Source organism: Chiroxiphia lanceolata, chromosome 3 (genome assembly GCF_009829145.1).
Source record: "Chiroxiphia lanceolata isolate bChiLan1 chromosome 3, bChiLan1.pri, whole genome shotgun sequence".
Lineage (NCBI taxonomy): Eukaryota > Metazoa > Chordata > Aves > Passeriformes > Pipridae > Chiroxiphia > Chiroxiphia lanceolata.
The window spans coordinates 22,744,010-22,765,083 of record NC_045639.1 but is presented as its reverse complement, the minus strand read 5'-3'; the positions used below and the strand labels follow the sequence as shown (position 1 = coordinate 22,765,083).

General features: G+C 40.5%; 1 protein-coding gene across 1 annotated transcript in view; it reads left to right on the top strand.

Moving 5' to 3' along the window:
- Nucleotides 1-1,479: 1,479 nt before the first annotated feature.
- Nucleotides 1,480-21,074, top strand: part of PPP2R5A (protein phosphatase 2 regulatory subunit B'alpha) — a 44,515-nt gene continuing 24,920 nt past the window's right edge. Inside the window, exons 1-2 of the mRNA XM_032683772.1 lie at nucleotides 1,480-2,251; nucleotides 20,656-20,852. Of these exons, the coding sequence (XP_032539663.1) occupies nucleotides 2,101-2,251; nucleotides 20,656-20,852 (348 nt within the window). The 5' untranslated portion in view covers nucleotides 1,480-2,100. The remainder of the gene's footprint in view (nucleotides 2,252-20,655; nucleotides 20,853-21,074) is intronic.

Here is a 21,074-nt window from a genome sequence, read left to right as displayed (position 1 = left end):
CAGAATAGAATCTAAAGTACACAGAAAAGAATTCTCTTAGAGTATTCTTCATCTATTTCCAAACAGGAAAGATTATCAAAGCAAAAGCAAAAAAGACCAGAGGTGTGCAATTTAAAGTAGAAGCTGTGTTGACAGAGGAAAAGAAAAAGAATGACAGAAGGAAACTGAGAAAACAGTTTCTATTGAACAGGCTTACAGAGTCTTAGACTTCTTTTATGTTCACATAAAGCCATAATCTACCTTTGGCTTTTGATTTATGCTTTATACATACAATGATTAAAGTCCAAGTCATGAAGGTATTTGACAAACATTTATGGTTACCTGACAGTATTTATGTCCTACCACAGCTACTGAAACTTGAGTGTGTATCTAAAACACTACAAAAAATTATTTGCTGAATTGATATCTAAAACTACGTAGTAAGAAGAAATGTGCTGATGTGCATAAAACTTATCTCTAGGTGAATGACTACGAGCTAAGGCATCCCACATTTGCAGTTCAAAACGGGGCGGGGGGAGCTATTTGTACGTGGAAATGGGGCAGTGCAAGTCAGACTTTAAGGCAACCACGTACTGCACACACAGTCACGACTCTTATACACCACAGCAGCCACAACTCTCATTTCTCACGGTCCACCTCCAGCTTGGACCATATAAACCGTACAAACCAGAAGAATTAGTTACTCCCATACATATTCACTCCTTGGGAGCTCAGCATGTGCTCGTTCCAGCCAACTTTGTGCCTCCAGCCCGCAAAACGAGACCGTGGCTCGGTGAGAGAAAGCCAGCACCGCGTTAACACCGGTCTTCAGAGAGCCAAATTCACGCGGAGATGTAAAGCAGACCTAAAGCGATGAGGTGTCGGGAGAGTGGGGGAAAAAAAAACCCAAACAAGTCGGGAGCACTTGGAAGATGGTACGAAACGCATCCGCGCGCCGCCGCGACTCCAGGCGCGCGCGGCTCCAACTCCAAAACCCCTTTAACGGTGTCGCTGTGAGAAGCATCTCCGGGGTCGGGCTTCACAGGGAGGGGGGGGGGGGGGGGTGCCTTCCCCGGGCGGGAGCGCAGCGGAGCAGGGAACTCCGCTTCCCCGCGCCGCCCATCGGATTGGCCGCCGCGTACCCCACTCGCCATCCCGCCCCTTCCCCTTCCCTGCGCCGGGAGAGCCCCGCCCACCCCGCCCCTCCGCCTCCCGGTTGGGCGAGCCGCCTGTCAATCACGCCGTCCCCGCCGCACGTCCCGGCTCCCGCGTCCTCCCCGAGCCCCCGCGGGGGGGCGAGGGGCGTTCCGCGGAGCTCTCCTCTCATTGGCTATTCGGCGCCGTCAATCACCCAGCGCCGCCAGCCGCGGCAGCTCCTCTCGCCCTCGCCCCGCCCCCTCCCCCTCCCTCCGCTCAACTCCGCTCGTTCCGCCAAGTTGCGCGGCCGCTGCCCGGCGGCTCCGGGGCTCAGGCGGCGGCACTCGCGGCGGCCCGGGACGGGGCGGGATGACGGCGGGGAGCTCCCGGCGGCGGCTGAAGGGGGAGAAGAAGAGGCGTGTGGAAGCGAGCGGCTGAAGCCCGGGGGAGAACCCGGCCGATGACAGCGGGCTCGGCTGCAGGGGACGCGGAGCGAACGAGGCGGGAGCGGGGCAGCGGCGCCGCCGAGCCCGTCCCGCGGCGGGTCGCCCCGCGCCTGCCCTGAGGAGAAGCGGGACCCCGGGAGGGAAAGTTTGGCGCCCGCCCGCCCCCGCCCCGCCGGGCAAAGTTGTCTTTGGATTTGTTTGTTTGTTTTCCCTTTCCTTCTCCTCCTCTTCCCCCCCTTCCGCTCCCCCGCCGGCTCCGCGCGGGGAGGAAACGGCGAGGGAAGCAGGAACTGAGGAGCCACCCGGGAGCCTCCCCAGCGCCCGGCAGAGCCCGCTCCGCGCCTCTCCTCTCCCCGTCGGCGCGGCGTGCGAGGGCAGCCAAGACTTCGGAGGGTTTTTTTTTTTTTTTTGGTGGTGATTTTTTTTTTGTTGTTGTTGTTGTTGTTTGTTTGTTTGTTTGAAGCCCCTTTCTTTTTTGCCCGCCCGCTTCTCCTCCGGTCTAATATATGCTCGTGGAGAGCCGCCCCGCCGCCCAGCCATGTCGGCGGCCATCTCTGCGGCGGAGAAGGTGGATGGCTTCACGCGGAAATCGGTGCGCAAGGCGCAGAGGCAGAAGCGCTCGCAGGGCTCCTCGCAGTTCCGCAGCCAGGGCAGCCCCGTGGAGCTCTCGCCGCTGCCCCAGCTCAAAGGTACGAGCCCGCCCTCCTTCCCTGCCCTCCGGGCTGCAGGTGCCGCTGCCGGCACCGCCTGCCCTGGCTTGGCCCCTTCCCCGCGCCCTCTGCCCTTTAGCCGTGTCCTCCCCTGCCCCCGATGCTTTCCAGGTAGGGACCCCGCGGCAGGAATTCTGGTTCCTCTGCTCACGTAAACCAGCGTCGCACAGGTTGGCTGTCGCTCGCTGTCCCGGGCGCTGAGGCCACTAAGTCGCCACCCCCCTTTTCTGGCTAGTTCGTGTGCTTTTTTTGAGGTCTTACCGAAGAAAATATAGACGGTAAGTTGAGTTCAGGAGGGCAAGGAATTGAGCGCTAAAACCTGGGAGCGATCGGTGGCTCCTCCCACGGGGGATTTTGCCAAGAGGAACTCTGTGCCCGTGCCATGGTATCCCGAGTTGCCGGAGAGAGTTTGCGTTTGGCTGCTCGGTTCTTTCGCACCGCTTTTGGGACAGTGTTTGAATGGCGTTTTGGTGGTCTTCGGGAGTTGCCTCGGAGACCTTCTCCTGCACAGTGATATATGAAAACGCTCACAAGTGAATGAAAACTCTGGATGCTGAACTTAAGATAGACAGCGAAGGTTTTATCCTCTGTACTGCAGCTAAACTCTAAGAAGGCTCAGTTCATTAGGTTACAAAAGTGAAACGAAGTTCATTGCAACCTTCTACAGCTTTAAATATCAGAATAGATTTCTGTATGTTTTAAAAATTAGAAAAAGTACTTTTTAGGCAGAGAATACAAACTCGTTACTAAAGCATTTGTCAGGGACCTGAAAAATAAGGGAGAGCGATTACCTTAATGTGACCCAGCATGTTAATTTTGCTCCCACCAGTTTTAAAGTCTTAAGGCTTTTGAAGCTGCATCATATGATGGTGGGAAAAAAATATCTCTTATTTGTAGCAAATATCTGAAATCTGAATGAGATATGCCAAACTTTAAAAATATTCCCAGGTATTAAGTAATTTTTCTTTTTCAGTTTGCGTTTGGTGGCTTTTACAGTCATGTCTGTAGTATTTCAACACGGTCCATTTTCCCTTCTGTTTGAGTGGCAGATATAAGTGAATCATAAATATGGGTCTTAGCAGAAATGTTATTAAATACAGATAAGCTTGGGTAGGGGAGTAACAAGGACAGGGTTGTTTGTTTGGGTTTTTCACACGTTTGTTGCAGCAGCTTTCAGTGTTAGTTTTAACAACAGCAAGGGATGTTCTTGCTGCTTGTTTTGGGCTTTCATTTCTGTATGAAGTTGTGTCTTGTCTCGGTGCACTAGTTTGATTTGAGGGATTTATAACCAAGATAACTTGTTTGAAATCAAGATTTGGTTTCTGCTGTTCACGTACTGTTTAGACAGTGTATTTTCCTCGGAGATCACTTTTAGAAAACCACACTTGAGACCTTGTAAAGGCACTTGGTAAGTATTACACATAGGTGGCAGACTTCAGAAAGTTTGAGTCCTGACCCAGCAAACAGTTAAACATATATGCTTTATTCAGGGAGTAATTCCAGCTTAAATCAGCAAAATGTCCAAGTTTACGTTCTTTGCTGAGCTGGGATTTTAATATTAAATTTTTACCTCTGTGTTATTAAGTCTTGTAGTTTTGTGAGTGTGGTTTTACAGCTTTTTACTTATAACACAGAGAAATTTTGTATGGCATCAGCAGCTCAGATGTTTGGAAATTTGAGGCCGTAAACCAGCAGAGGAATTTCTTCAGTTATGTGGGATTTTATAGTAGTTTGAATTTCCTTATTGCCTTAAGTTCTTAAAGGAAAATCCCATCTGTGATTCAAATGTAAAGACTTACCCTATAGACCTGCTTCAGAACAAAAGTTGTGGGCAAAATATACTCTTATGAGCTGTAGTGTCCCAGCTAGGTAGTTTGCAGAAAGTCCTCCATTTTGCAGCACTCCTCTGCATGTTTTTCTCCCTTGGGTATGTGATGTTAGATTTGTCCTGAACATAGCTGTGGACATAGGATAATTTCTTTCCACCTGCTTGTTGTTCCCTCTCTCCCTTTCTCTCTTAAAGCTCTCTGGACCCTGAAACCAAAAAAGGTTCTAGAAAGAGTTTGCTCTCTCTGTAAATGTGTTGTTTTGTGTAACTTTTTGTTCTAATTACATACGTCTTGGGAAGATGCAGCTTTGCTTTATTCTCTAAAGTTAGTATGGGAATCAGTATTAGCTATGATGCTGCCAGTGTAGTATCATCTACAGAATCACCAGCCAGAGTACCTAGGGAGGGGCTGAAAAAGGAAAGCACAGTCATTATACTGATGCCTACGGGTGCTCAGCATACACTTAAGTAGACATTTTGAATAAGACATTTTGCTTTTACAGATCTCTTCAAATAAATGGCTAAATCTGAGGTGTTTCAAACCTCTGTTGGGAGAAAAATAGTGGGTTTTAGATGAAAAAGCAGCTTGGTATTATGCTACTGTAAATATTTCATCTTGTTTATAGTACTGACTTGTTTCATCAAAAATATTCTAAAGTAAGTATAAACAGTATTCTAAAATTCCCCAATAGATTTGTCAGACTGGCCTAAAACACTTGCATCTATTGTACTGGGGGAAGAGATGGTCGAGAACAAAAATGAAAGCTACCCATCCACTTCAGGAAGTACCTTCTTGGGTGTAGAGAGTGTTGTGGGATTTTTCCTTTTCTCCAGGGACTGTTTTGTTTGCCACTGAAATGGTCAGATCAGGTTGTGTAACACACTTGCAGAGTTGTGTTGTTTCAAAGGCTTTAGACAGATAATCTTAAAAGTACCTATTTCTGGAGTTAATTGTGCTGCTGCTGTGCATTACCAAAATTCCATCATTTGACTGTGTATTCCTTCTGGCAGTGGTACGGTAGTTTTGTTACTAGTGGGTAACAGTCCCACTTAGTACCCAAATAGTAGGTACTCTTCCCTCGGAGGTGTTGTTGGGGGAGTGAGATTGAGAGGAGGGGAAGTAACCTTGTGTGTTGTCATCAACCTTTAGCTTATTTTTGTGTGTGATGATATCTTTTCTTTTTAGATAGAAACTCAGCAAACTTAGGATATTCAAAATAAATTAGTAATGTGTTCTTCAGTTAATTTAGCAGGTTTTCTCAAGTGTTTGTTATTCAGGAGAATAACATTTTACTGTATTATTTAAAAACTGAAAAAGAAATACTGGAGACACAGTGACTGTATTTAAAAGAAAAAAAAAAAGGTTGTTAAATCTGTTAGAAGTTGAAGTTGGTTTTTTTTTTCCCCCATCTCCCTTTTCATTTTGTTACCTTAAAGTCTACATAATATAAATATTTTTAAGAATCTGCAGCCAAAATAACGTGCTGGTTAACAGTGGGATTTTATCACTTCATGGACAATTCTGAGAGTATTGAGTTTAAAGAAGTCTGGCAAAGGAAGTGTTATTTTAAATGTCTTAAGAAGTGGTGATTGTCTCAATAGAAGGTTGTTTTAACAGGCTGTGATAGAATATACAGTTACCTTTGTTTTTGAAAAAGAGATATAACTTGACCTTGGAACCTGATCTGACTCTTTACAATAGATGTAGTACTTGTCTCTGTCATTTTTGGTTGAAGAAGCATGTAAAAATACAGGTGGAAAGTGGTTTATTTAATATAGTTAGTATGGTCTGTCAGGTTGTAAAGCAAATAGATCTTTTCCTTTTGTTTTTTTCCCCTCTGTGTACCAAACATGTCACCTGCAGCTGGGAAGAATAAACATTTTCTGATGCCTTTCTCAATAGTGAATATCCATTTGGGAAGATGCATATCACCTCAGGCATTTTTCCTATATCATGCTCAGAGAATAAATACGTGAAAATAAATTATCAGTATTCACTTCCAAATTAAGTTGTCTCCCCCCAGAGAAAACTCTGGCCCTTACAGCAGAAGAACTGGAAAGTAGTACAGAAATCTTTTAGCCTTAGGGTAACAGGAGTTGTAATGATCTCTGTGGGGCTGAGGGTTGTGGAGGTGAAGTATACTGGAATAAGGCATTTTTAAGAAGACCTTCCAGTGTGTAGTTTCAGCATTCAAATACAGGCTGTAAAATAGGTGTTAACTGTAGTATTTTTCTTTACTTAAACCCTTGAGAGAGAGAGCTCAGGTTTGACTGAAAACCAATTGCCATGTTCCTGTACTTTTGTGGAAATGTTACAGGAAGGCCTAATAAGCGTATGGGTAAAACTTGTGTGTTCATTAATCTGTGAGGATCGGTTGAAACCTTAAACTCTGAGTTTTGAGTCCCATAGCCTGTTTTGAGTCCCACAGCCTATGCTTCAGTGACAAAAGTAAGTGAAATTAAAATCAGCTGAGAGGAATTTTCTTCTTCTGTTAAGTTACCTTTACTCCCTAAAGGAAAATGTGCTTTAAAATTTTAGAATGGTTTACTTTTACTACAGCCTTAATAAATATTTGTAAGTGAAATGAGTTTTCTGTCTCAGACTTGCACTTTTTTTTTTTTATCCCTAATGAGTCATTGTTATTTCCTCTTCTGTAGTCCCTCATCCTCTACCTTTTGTAGTCAACATCCCTTGCAACTGCAATCAACTTGGGTGAGTTTTTCCTTGAGAGTGAATCTGTATTTCAAATGAAGAATGAGGATGTTCTGTGAGGAATTTAGGTTTAACTCTTATGTATAATCTCAGCAGAGTGTACTATAAAATAGTCAAAACTTCCTTTTTAGTGAAGGTACAATCTTGAGAAATAAAGAACCTATAATAGATAAAAAAGCTTTAGTAGTTCCATGAAAAACGAGCTGTTTGAATTTTTTTCTATATTAAGGAACCGTTCCTAGTTTATGGAGTGGAACATTTTAGTCTTTAATTCTTAACAAATTGACCTTTTTTTATCCATAGACTTGAATTTTTGGTCTTGGAATATACTTCCATCAAGAGCAACTCCTAAATATAGAGCCTATTGACAGTCTTCACATGAACTTTTCTATTTAAATCTTTCACATCTTCTGTGTGCCAGCTTAGTATCAGATTTCTTTTTCCATAATCATTGCTTTCTAGCTTAGTCAGATAGTAGTTTTGCAGGTGCTGAGTTTAGTGTTAGCTGCTGCAGGAAATACAAATGGAATTAGTTATTGGTCCATGCTGTCTGATGAAAAGATGATTACTTCAATCTGCAGATTTTTTTTTTAATATCTGTCTATCTTAAAATCATTCAGTGCTTTTGAAAAGGTGTTGTATCAACAGTTCTGGACAGATTAATATTCTGTTTAAGCACCGAGGGGATATGTATTGTGTTCTGATGAAAAAAGACACTTCCATTGAGAAGGCCATAAAATTCAGCTTCTGTACCATTGTCATCCTGACTCTGGCTTTAATCTAACAGGCTAAAATTACTGTTCCATAGCAGCACATGGATTTTGAAGGTTGGAACTGCAGATAAATTAGACTAATAGGTAGTAAATAACATCTGTTTTATAAGACTCCCTTGGCAAAATGCTCTGCTCGAAACTGGACAGTGACAGCTTCTTTTTAATGCCTGAATCATTGATTTTATCAGACAATCGCTGAACTAGTTTCTGTCATGACCAGTGAAGTATCTCTACAAGATGCCTATTTCATAGTATACGTCTGACTTAAAAGCAGAACTCATCATAGTTAAGGTTGCCTAGTTTTCCTTCACAAGACCTTATTCTCAGCTGCTTACAACATTGCTGAACTGTTTGTACTGAAGTTTTCCATGCCAAGTATGGACAGTTTTATTTGGAACTGTTCCTCAGGCTAATTTTCTTAGTTTCAGCAAAAAACAGTTCAAACTGCTTCTAAGACTAGAGGAAAAATAAATTGTATATTTTTGGTATTAAAAAAGAAAAAAAATCTAATTTGGTCCAGATTCTTCTTTGGTCCAGTTCTAGCTGTTGCAGCTCAGCACCAAGACTGATGAGTTAGTATTTACTATGCTGTTACATATAGATCCTTCAGGATGTGCTGTGCTGCTCCCATCTGCCTTGCTCTGTGAAGCTGCTGTGTGTGGTTTTCCTTGGGTTTCTTGTCTGCAGCACTGCTAGGCACAACTGCTCTGCCCATGGAAAACTTATAGTTTTCTATAGGCAAGAGCCCAGAAATACATTATAGGTGAGGGGATAGTATGGAACTGGGGGACTGATTAGAGAAGCTTGAGCAGGAAAAAAGGGCAGAAGCCAGTGGCTGCAGTGAGCTCAGTGTTGGGAGTCTCAACAATCCTGTTGGCTGTGAAAATTACTGGAAATGTTTCTTGTCATATTCCCTTCTAATTTCTTCATAGCTTTTCATCGCAGCCTTGGATTTTTTGAACTTCACGTGGTCTTCCTGAAACTTCACAGGCTTAGGGTTTTTTTTCTATACATCAGGAATCGATTGCAGATGAGTTGGTTCATCAAATGAGTCTTTTCTTGAGGTTTAAAATTGAGGAGAGCGTAACTTTAGTGACTGTGATTAGAGCGTGAAATTCACTTTCAGTCATTGTGTTTAGCAGTACTGCTTCTGGCTGCTACACTTTTGGGGATGAGGTTGGCAAGTGAAGCTGGGAAAGACTGGTGAAATGTACATGCAGGGTACTAGGGCTCAGTGTTTAAGGGTAAGAAGGCTATGGGAAGAAACAGCAGCCTGATCAGAATTTAGCAGACCTGTAGCCTGCTAAAATAGTAGCTTGTGTTGCTGCAATGGATATGGTGAAAAAAGGCTATAGATTAAAAAATAAAAATCGTGCCGTTATGTTGCCTGGGTACCACTGGGAAAAGGTTTCTATCTCATTCTCGTTCATCTCTTTGCCATTGCTTTTCCTGACCTTACCAAGCAAAGCTTTGGTGACATTGGTGGGTTTTGTCACCTTTGATATAATAGGGTTCAGAAGAAAAATACAAATCTTGCTGTGGAGTTGGGAGGTCAAAGTGCGAGTAACAACAAAAAAGTTTATTTGCACATGTATATTCAAGAACAGTGCTGCAAAAGGAAGATGTTGTAATTCTAGGAAGTGATTTTTAAACACTGAGAATTTAAAAGACATTTAAGTTACTTCCTGCCATAACAGGAGAACTTTCCATATGTTATGAGTTTCAAATTACTGATTAAAAGTTTATATCTGGGACGATCACACACTTGGAGACTTGACAAGCTGTGGGTAGCAGGCATGAAAGCAGCATGGTAGGTTTTCTCAGAACTGAAAGAGCAGGTTTAGGGAAGGACAGTATAGACTGGGCCATGAAGGCTGATCTGAAGAAGAGCAGGAATAAAAAGTTACAGCAATGTCTGAATATGAAGGGGTAAACAGCTTTATTTTTGCTGTAGTTGTATTTGAGAATTAACAGAGTGCATCACTGCATAAATAAATGAACTTTTAGAAGTGATTTAATGGGTTACTTTATTTCTGTAGATGGTCGGTCCTTTTAAAAATAATACAATTTTAATTATATTACTTTCTTCCCAAGTAAAATTTTATAGGAAAGCATAGGGAAATGGGTTTAAAAACAAAAGTTCTAATTTAGTGTAATAGTGTAAAACTTTTCAAAAGTGTATCCTGTTTTCTATTAAAAATTCTATGCTTACTTGAAATATGGCCTACATAAAAGACTGAAGTCTTGCTAACAGCATAAGTTTTGGTTCCACATGTATGTAACAGCAACAAATGAGAACTTAACTTCAATTTTGAATTATGTATGTGAAGTAAACTTGTGTATTTCAGCATCACTGGATTCTGTAGAAAAGCAGTAATTTTATTTTGAGAAGACAAATTAAGGTGCAAATGTCAGAACCCTCTTGAGAGGCGTAAGCGTGGTCCCCTTATAAAGTCAGGAAGGACACGATTTGGTAATTCATCTCTGTGTATATTCCCTTAAGAGAAAGAAGCAGGATCAAAATAAACCCAGTACATGAAAATGGTGTAAATTTAGTTTAAAAATAGCCAAGAGATTTTGCCAAAAGGGAATATGCGTAAGTGTAGGATCCCTCATTACTAAATACTTGATGTTTACAATTTTTGATAGAACATAGCTGCTAGAGCGTGGTTAAAATCGATGAAAAAGTAACTCAACCTTTTACTTATGAGGCTAAGTGTTTAATTAAAGTGAAGTAGGCAAAGAGATCCTGCAAGTGCTCGAATATTTGTCTGCTCAGGATGATCTGTTCTCAGTCAGGTTGGTGGGAGTTTGGTCACTAACGGCAGCAAAACCAGAATTTCACCTGTGTTTCCTGTCTAATTTAATCATAGTTCTTCCTATTGTAGCGTTATTATAAAGTATCTCATATTATTTATCTGAGAAGACTGAAAAGTAAGAAACATTGATTCAGCCAATTCGTAAGCTATGTATTTATCCAAGGAATATATCCAGTACTTGTAACTTCCACATGGATTTACGGAGGGATTCAAGGCGAGAAGCGGTTTTTCCTTCCCTTTTGAAAAGCTAGATTGAATGTTTCCTCTTGCACACATTTCCTATTAAATTACTCCCCTATACATCTCCTTCACATTTAAAATAGCTAAGTGCTAAATTAAAGGCAAAATGAGTTTCTGTACTTCTGCAAAATGTTTAACAGCTACCCCTTGGTTTCAAATAAAAGCTGTTTTTATATTGCACTGAGCACAAATATTGCCATGTGAAAATTACATGGGTGTTCCTTCAGTTTCTGGAAAAACATAAACAAACTTGATTTGTAATGTTGACTTGCATGTTCTAGTGTGATGTCAAACTGGAACAACTTCATCTTAAAATTAATTTTATACTTGCATAAGGTGAGGAAATGATTGGGGAAGAATGCAAGTTAATAGATTTTTAATCTTAATAATATCACCTACTTCATTATTAACACTTAATAATTATAAACTACTGTAATTTCAGTCACATGTGAGTTTTGCTGTTGACTTAATATAAAGGGAACTTACTAAAATTCTGTTTACTTAAGTTCTGTTTAATATCTTCATTGATGATTTAGATGAGGAGATTGAGTCCACCATCAGCAAATTTGCAGATGATGCCAAGTTGAGGGGGAGTGTTGATCAGCTGGAAGGCAGGAGGGCTCTGCAGAGGGACCTGGACAGGCTGGAGAGTTGGGCTGGTTCCAATGGGATGAGGTTCAACAAGGCCAAGTGCCGGGTCCTGCACTTTGGCCACAACAACCCCCTGCAGAGCTGCAGGCTGGGGACAGAGTGGCTGGAGAGCAGCCAGGCAGAAAGGGACCTGGGAGTTTGGATTGACAGGAAACCAAACGTGAGCCAGCAGTGTGCCCAGGTGGCCAAGAAGGCCAATGGCATCCTGGCCTGGATCAGGAACAGTGTGGCCAACAGGTCCAGGGAAGTGATTCTTCCCGTGAACTCAGCACTGGTGAGGCCACACCTGGAGTGCTGTGTCCAGTTCTGGACCCCTCAGTTCAGGAAGGATATTGAGGTGCTGGAGCAGGTCCAGAGAAGAGCAGCAAGGCTGGTGAAGGGACTGGAGCACAGGTCCTGTGAGGAGAGGCTGAGGGAGCTGGGGTTGTTCAGCCTGGAGAAGAGGAGGCTTAGAGACCTCATCACTCTCTACAACTACCTGAAAAAGGAGGTTGTAGCCAGATGGGAGTTGGTCTCTTCTCCCAGGCAGCTATAAGGAAGACGAGAGGGCACCATCTTAAACTGTACCAGGGGAGGTTTAGGTTAGATATTAGGAAGAAATTCTTTACAGAGAGGGTAATCAGGCATTGGAATGGGCTGCCCAGGGAAGTGATGGATTCTCCATCCCTGGACGTTTTTAAGATGAGAGTGGATGTGGCACTTAGTGCCATGATCTGGTAACTGCAGCGGGGTTGGATCAAGGGTTAGACTTGATGATCTCAGAGATCCCTTCCAACCTGGCTGATTCTATGATTCTATGAAAATTGTAAATACAATTTCTGTGCTTTCAAACTTAGAAAGTTTGGTTTCATAGCAGAGAGCTCAGGTTCCTATGAATCAAAAATGTTTTTAGTGCAGCCCTGTATAATGGGTATTAAACTGAGCCTGTGTGGCACTCAGCTTTTGTCACCTGCTTTTCATCTCTCTTTATTCCCTGGTAATGTAAGTGCAGAGCACTACAGCTAATGTGAGGTAAAATAGGGAGCAGAGCTGCTCAGGTTATTCTTTAATTCTTAGCAGGTTAGTTGTGAAATGCTTCCTTGAGCCCTCCTCGTCACGACCTGAAGGGTAATATTACATCTTCAAAATTACGTGCAACAATCCAAAATTTTGTTGAACTCTTATGCTTTAGGTAGTATTCCTTAAGGGTAAGTGCTTCCGCTGGGGAAAAGTATAATTAACAGTTTGTGTCAGGAACATGGAGCATCATACCGATTGTCCTTTCTGATCTTTTCATTCGACAGTCTCAGAAGTTTGGTGTGTTGTCTCTTTCCATTTTTGTAGGGTCTCTTGGGTCTTGCTAGTGGTGAATTTTCCTGGCATAGGAGTGAGGTAGCAGGAGCAAGTTGCCGTGTGCCAGCCTCTCTGGGTGCCTTCACCTTGTGGCTAATACAATGTATGTAACCTGAGTTAGACTTTAAAGAGAGACCTGTTTACATACTCAGGGCTTTGACTTATGCCTTCTTGTTAGGAGGATTTCTTGAAAGCATCTCTGCTTTACCATAACACAAACCTTTGTTGCATTTCAGTATAACAAAAGCTATTTAGGAGTTGTCTTTTCTGTTTTGGGAAAACAGTTTTAATTTTTTGTGTCAGCTTCTGTAATTTTAAGTTAAAGTTTGCCATCCATCCGATATTCACATCTTCTGAGACACAATTTCCCATTCAAGACATAAATTACTCTCCCCTTTTCCCAGTTTGGTGACTTGGCTGTGCATCTTAATTCTGTGCTAGGATTTATCGACCTTAAATTTAGCACTATATTCCTTAAAGAGTCAGGGTTCCTAATTTAAATTAATTTTAAGATCATTGTTACTTATTAATCATGAGCTATTCCACCTTTGTCAGGCCAATGAAATGATTATTTGGGCTAATGTCTTGCATGCAGGAGAGAATGGTGAGCTCTTAGAGGCTCTGGATATATTCAGAATAGGCCTGCTGTGGCATATGATCAGTCACTGAAACTGCTTGATGGGTTTTAAATGAAGACAGCAAATACAGTTGCAGTGTATGCCAAAAACATAAGTGAATGCATTGGGGAACATAATAGTTGACTTACTGATGAGAGAAAGCTTGTTTCATATACAAGAGGAGTAGGGGGTAATTGTTTTGGTAGTAAGGTAATTGCTTTTTGAAAACATGCTTCAGCTGTGTAAGAAGTGAAACTTATTTGCCTGTTCTGGTAAATATAGTATCGCTCTGAACAAAACTTCATATGGTTGACCATATGCAAATTGCCCAACTTCTCAGTACTTTCAAAAGCAGCATTGATTCAACTGTGTCAAGTCAGTGGACAAAATTTCTTTTCTGTTTTTCTTTATAATTGTTGTTGCATGGAGCTGAATTTCAGTTACATTCTGAACTGCTGGTATCCTCTTGAGGAAACCTTCATATTGTTCAGGTTGTACACTTTGTTCAGGGTGACTTTAGGGTGTTTTTTGTCCCTGTTTCAATGGTGGGTATGCTTGGTGAGTCTTTTTTTGTTTGTTTAAAGAATCAGTGGTGCTTTAATTCTCCTTTTTGAGGAATTATGGTAGAAATGAAGTGAATTGTGGCAGACCTGGTTTCTAGAGTCTCGCTATCTAACATTTTAAGGACCAAGACGATAATTTCTATTACTTTTTGCGTCTGACTGCGTGTTGTCTTCTGTAATTAGACAGTAGGAAATAGGGCTATTAATATGAAAGCATTTCAGCAGGGTACTTTTTTACTGTCTAAAGTGTCTTGGCTGACTCAAAACTTAATTAAAATCAAGGAATTTAACATGGTAGTAGCTGGAGACTCTTAACTATATGAGATTGTTTGTACTGTCTTCCAAGCTTTCTTATAATCTAGATAAGACACTTGCAGTTTATTATCATTGCAAGAAGTCATGTCACAGAATTTGTGACAGATGTTGTTAGATCAGCATGGGCTTTTCAGATTTTCTGGACTGATTTGTTGAGGTCAACTGCTGGCCATGTGGAGCAGCAGATGAGACTCTCTGAACAAACAATATCTGTTATTGGATGTGAGATGGCTTTCCAGGAGTACTTTTATTAAGTGACTTCAAAATTATCCATAGCCTAGACTTGTAACTAACTCTGTAAACCACAATGCAGTGTGTGAATAAAATTCACTGTTGATTGTTATTGTCATCTAATATGTGAATTCTTTTTCTTCCTTCACTGGCATGTATCCCAAAACTGATCTTAAATCCAGAATATTCTAATAAGCAAAACTTATGATTTTTTTTTCAGCTATTTCAAAAGAAAAAAGTTATTTACTTGGATGATGGTATGATTTTTAGGTGGGTGTTTTTGCCACTTTGAATTTGACTTTGCATAATTGATGGGAGAAGGGTGTATGTTAACTTGGGTGAAATGTGTGCTGTAGGGATAGTTGAGCAAGTAGGGTACCACTGTGTTTTGAAGTATGGTTTATGTGGATGTTTAGTGCAAGTCTTGCCTGATGACCATCTGCAGAATAGTCTACCTAAACATGGAAGTACAGGAGAAGCTCAGCTTGTTATCTTGATTGCACCTTTGCAGACTTTCTGATTTCTGAAACGAAGAGGTTAAGTGTATGAACCCACAGGTCCTAGACAGGATTGACCAATGTGCCTTCTGTACCTTTAATTCTGTGCCAAGTATTTTTTTTTTTTTTTTTTTAAATCTCCTACAGGTAGTATAAATTTCCTTTCAAAAGTGATTGAAAATACCATTTTACTTCATTGTCTTCCAAACCTTCTTCTCTAGTGAACAAACCTACTATTATATAAGGACTGGTTAACTTTAAAGATGCATAAGGTTGCTCTATCTGACTCCCTTATCTGTCCTGGAAAGTCAGAGGTCTGTTTACTGATGACATGCAAAAGAACTTAGCCCCTTCCAGAGTCCCAGCAACAGCTCTAGATTTTGGGGTAACAAGTAATTTGAAAATGCATGCTGTTGAACCCAGAATGGAGGGGGAAGAGGAAAAACCTACAGTCCTGGTCTCCTAAATAATGGTACTTATTCCTAAGAGTAACAGAGTTTTTTCTCTGTGGAAAATCTGATGAAAAGGTTCCTTGGATGCCTAAAGTGCTGCATGAGTGCTCATCTGAGTAGACCTATCAGTTTCAGTTGGGTTGTTGAGCTACCAAAAGCTGGAATTGTGGGAAAATCTGTTATGGGTGTATGGAGTTACTGGGGAATGTTATACACTACCAGTGTAGCCAACTACGCTGTGCTATTTTATACAGGGGCCAAATTTTTCTTTAAAAAGGAACTTAAAGTGATATAAAACAAAATCAACCAAAACCCACAATAAACCAAAACCCTCAAAATGTGTTATTCCCCAAAAATATCTAACTTCACTGAAAAAGCCTACCTATACATTATCTCATGTCTTTATAGTTGGATGAAGTGCTTCCACAGGAGATGGTGAACTTAACTTAGCAACTCACTGCAGAGCTTCTGCTCCCAACTCTCATCCTGTGTGAGAGCTGATGTGCATCAGGCCCCTCCAGAAGCCATTTAACCTCGCTAATATGACCATGTTATTGGGTTAAAGCAGCTTATGGAAGAGCCTGACAAGTTCCAGAGCCAGTGCTGATGGATGGATGTGACTGGGAACAGAGAAGAGGAAGGGAGGAATAAATGGCAAGGGGGGGGTGGCAGGGAGACGCTCCTCTCCTTGTTGCCAACCAACTGCTTTGCTGCCTGTCAGGCTACAGATGGAGATTTCTGAGAACCTGGAAACATGCTCAGTCCCCTGTTCTAACATCAGTTGCATCAAAACTGCATCTCTTAAAGATGCTTTACTGTGCCTGTAACATCAGCGTTGACACTGATGCTAAGAGAAATCACAACAATAATGTACACAAGAACACTCCAGGACAGAAATAAAGTTTATATTAAATTGGAGTCCCTGTTCTTGGTTTATCAGACCAACTCCTTTTCAGACTAATGATGTCTCTGAAAAGATCAGGCTGCACAACAGTGCTGATAACTTACTGATGTGAAGAAAGCCCCGAACCCAAAGATTTGGTGTCTCAAAGTACACGTATGTGCTCCTCTCTCCATGTCAGTGTTAAGGCTTCATTCCGCTCTAGCAGATCCCTCCACCATTGAGTACGACTGCACACAGCGTAGGAAATGTAATCAGACAACAGGCACTAATTGCTAAACTTTGCACAGTGGAATGCAACGTGATCCTTGTCATGGATTGTTTGTCAGGGAATTATGTAGAAGTGTAGGATTGTCACCAAGTTCAATTTACTCCAAGGAGTACAACATGCATGGTACTTTATTCCATAGTGTCCTTGTCCTCGAAGTGCTTGAAAGGGCTGTGTATGAACTGCTTTAAGAAGCTGTCAGAGGAAAAACTTATTGGTTGTTTCTCTGATTTCTGCATCTTCCTGGGTTAGCTTCTTCAGGAAAAAGTAGAAATATTTAACTAGAGATACTTTAAAGAAAAAAAAAAAGGAAAATTGTTGGAAGTGATCTAGAGGGTTTACTTTGTACTGGCAGGGAAAGTATGATTTTTGAACTTGCCATTTGTGTAGCTGAGAGAGGTTTTGTGGCTTAAGAGTCTGGTTTTTGCTGCTGAAGCAAGGATTATGTTAGGTTCTCTGGCTTTGTACTGAAGGTCTTGGGTAAACAAGTGATGAGAAAGGAGAAGTATCTATCTTTTCTTTCTGGCAGAAAGGCCTGTAAACATAGGAGTTAAGTATCCTGTAGGAAGACATTATTGTAGTCCCTGGGCTACTGATCCAGTGCTGTTTGTAGCTCCAATTTGTAGCTACCAGTGAGGTGGCTCTTTGATTGTGAACTCTTTCCCTATCTATGTTGTTTGGGCCTTTCCTGGAGAGATTCATCTCTTAACTCAATATTTCATGCTTAGATTTGCATTGATGACCTTATAAATTTAAAAGCATTCAATTTAGAGACAAATCTGTACAATCATGCAGTTTTAATGTTTAATAACTTCTGCTCAGGGTGAACTTCCAGGTCAACTTCCTTGTAAATTTTATTGCTTAATATTGTGGCTGATATATGTGTCTGTAATGATGGAGTTTTTGTAAACAGTAGAAATAGTCTGTTGAGAATTTCAGTATTATGAAGTGCAACAATCAAATTAACAGTTTTGATCAGGTACAAACACTTTACTATCCATCGTGGAAACGACCAGAGGCAAGAAAGAGTCATGGTTAAAGTGGATCATAATTTGCAATAATTCTTTTGGTGCTGGATGTTAAGTTTTTGTCTTCAGGATTTCCCACCATCCTACTTGATTTGGGATTGTTTCATTGAGGCATCCGCTGTCTACTTTGAACTTAATTTATCTTCTATGGTCCTTATGGTATTTAGGGCATTTGAAGAATAGCAGTTATCTTGAATTTCACATGTATGGTGTAAATCTTGATAGATATTAGACGGAAACTGGCTTAAAAATCACGTCACGGATCGTTAAACTACTAAAGATAAAAGGTGCAGTGTTGACGCAATTGTGGTGGTGCAGTTTATTTTATTCAAAGAACTAGAATAAACTATTATAATATGATTTTTATTGTGGGATAGAGTTGTCTAGCTTCAACTGTGCTGGGATACTTAAAGACAAGGCTTTGAGAAGTTAAGAGCACTATCTGACAAACAAATTTTCCCCAATCACTTAGTGGTTCCCATGGTACCTCTCATAACATTCCTGGGACAAATGTGCAATGTGTCAAACAGAGATGGAGCACACGCAGGCAGGTTGTGCTGATATAACAGAACTGGCTCTCTTGTTACCTTATTTATTATCGTGGTTGCGCATAATTTTAATATCTTTCAGATCACTAAAATAATAAGATGATAAAAAAATTATGATTTCCCCTTACAAGTATGAAAAAAGAATGTGTGTGTAGAAGAAAATACTTCTTTTGGTTTTGCTTTAAATGTTTTAAGAACAACGAAACAGATTAAGGGGCCGGTTTTTCATTTGGGGGAAATTTATCTAATTGAGATAGATCAGGTTGCTCCTGAAATGGACTGGTGATTCATGGCAGGAGAGAGATTCCCTGATACTCTGTTATCTAACTAAAAGTGGCTAATGCAGGAATTCCTTTGATATTCTAGGGAAGGTAGTGATATAGTTATTTTGTCTGAATTCCTGTTACTGGCTTTTAACCTTAGATCTTTAGTCTGTTTTCACCACTGTTAGAAGTATTTGGATGCTGTCCGCTGGTTTTTGAAACCTCTAGGTAAATTTTGCTTATTTTTATTTTTTTTTTAATCATCAGCTAACTACTCTGTATTAGCTGTGTTTCACTGTGAGACCTTTGTAACTTGGGGTGTAGTTAAGTTTGTAGTGAGGAAAAACAAGTAGGCTTGACTCCTGTATTAGTCTGGCTATCAGCTTGGTGCCAGCGGCAAAAAAAGCTGTCCTCCCTGTGTCGGTTCCTTAAATTAGGCTTTTTGGATTTTATCCTCAGCATGTCACTGTTATTGCTTTGTTGCTATGATACAATACTTACTCATGCAATCCGCTCTAGAATATTAGAAGATCTGAACTGAAATGTTATGTAACTTACAAATGTTTTTACAGCTGATGTTCATTATTTTGCAGAGTGTAACAATTTGTGTCTTTGTAGTTATCTGAGCAAAATAAGCATCTTGCAAGGTTTTTTGTTCAAAAGAAAAGCGGTTAAAATTGCAGAATTGACATTCAAAAGTGAATTGTTCTTCATGAGGGAGTAGTAATTGCTGGCTTTTTCAAAAGCTCACTGAAGTTGTTATGCTCAGCTAATAGGATCGTAACTGTCAGGTGGGGAAAGGGAATACAATACAGTATTCTGGAGTCGGAATTTTCAGGGCAGAGCGAGCAGTTTGAATTACAGTGGAGGCGTGCCAGTCCATTGTAACAATTACTTTTTGCTTATGGAAATGAAAGAATTCTATCAGATAATTACTCAATACTAAACCCAAGTTTTTACTGTTGTTGTTCCAGCCACTAAATGAAAGGTTTTCTGGTAAGAAACTTGAGAAACTGGCATTACCAAAGAGTGTCTGAATTGGTAAAGGTGCAATCTTAAAATGAAGTTTGTTCAATTAGAATCATTCTGAAACAAAGAGAAGCGTGAGAGATTTTTTGTGATTTGTTCAGGTTTTAAAGTGAGACTTAAGATTTTCAGTACTCAGTGTTCCAATGCAGTTGCCCTTTTCTTGTCTTGATAATTCCTTCGTGATGGAACATCAGTGCTATTAGCATCATTCACTCACTGCAGTATTGCTAAGGGATGTAGTCTGGCTATAGACCTATCTTGAAAATTCGGGGGGGGGGGGGGGGGGGAGAACATTCTTTATTTGGAGATAAAATTGGAAATACAGGGTTTTTTCACAGAATAAGTGAAGTCCCAACTGGCTGACAGATGAGGTGATGCTACATTGCCAAAGTGGCTTTGAACCCCCACAAATAATTAAAACAAGAACAAAAGGCACATTAACCCAAATTTTCAGTTAAAACCATGACTGCTTTTGTTGTGTTCATGCAACTTTGGAACAGTTACAACATATTAAGGATGTATTAAATTTTTAAAGTGTGTAGTGCTTAATAATCCATCTTTTTTGGAGTTAATGTGAAATGCTAATGGAGAAAGTTTGCTTATATCAGGTTATAGGGGTGCTGCACTCTAAAATGCAAATGTCAAGTCATAGCCAAACACATTGTCTTAATAGGCCAAAAAATCTGAAAAACCCTTACATGACTAAGATTGTAATAAATTATTTAGACCAAAGCATTAACATTCAGGGTTAATCCTTTAGAAATATTGGAGTTGATTCTTAAGAGAAACATTCATCACATGATGTCAAAAGTATGTGAAGCATTTTGCATTGGGGTAAAAAGACAAGGTTCCTTCAAAGCAGATTTTACAGCTTTTAAGCAGGTTACATAATAGAGGATTAGGGAACAGAATGAGACAAATCGGATGAATGAAAGGTTAGTATGATGCACTGCTTCTGTGTATGACTTTTGGTGGGGGAGAACTGGGACTTATCAATGTCAATGCATTTCAGATGAAGTTAATTCAGGCACTGATTTTCTGTAAATATATTTACTGCCCTATGTTTGTCTGTTATGTCTTGCATGTACCAAAAGTCGCGAATGGTGGGTCTTTCATTCTAACATACTCAAACACACATTTTCAGGTTTGACAATATTGCTTATTGATTTGCTGGCTATAGAGCATACTATTCCCCATACTAAAAAAAACCCCAGTCATAGCTATGCAAATTTTTGTCAGCAACATAGATTTAGAAATCCTGTGTTTGCTTCTGCAGACTTAAGGGTTGTTTGTTTTTGTTTGTTTGTTTTTATAGATGCCACCTTCAATGAGCAGCAAGATCTTTTTTGTCAGAAGCTGCAACAGTGTTGTGTCCTCTTTGACTTCATGGACTCTGTTTCAGACCTGAAAAGCAAAGAAATTAAGAGAGCAACACTGAATGAACTGGTTGAATATGTTTCAACAAATCGTGGAGTGATTGTTGAATCAGCTTATGCTGACATAGTGAAAATGGTAAGTAGAATGCTCACGTTATAGTTTGAATTTTAATAAAATATCTTAATCAGTTTGTGATTCTTGTGGCATTTAACTCAGAATTGCTGCTGGTTATTCTGCTTATACAGTATAATGTAATTTGTTAATGATAATTTGGCTTAGAAAGGCTTGTAAAAACAAACAACTTGTAAGTTTTAATTATTAGCTGAAACGTGATTCATTCAGGTTAATTAAAATAAA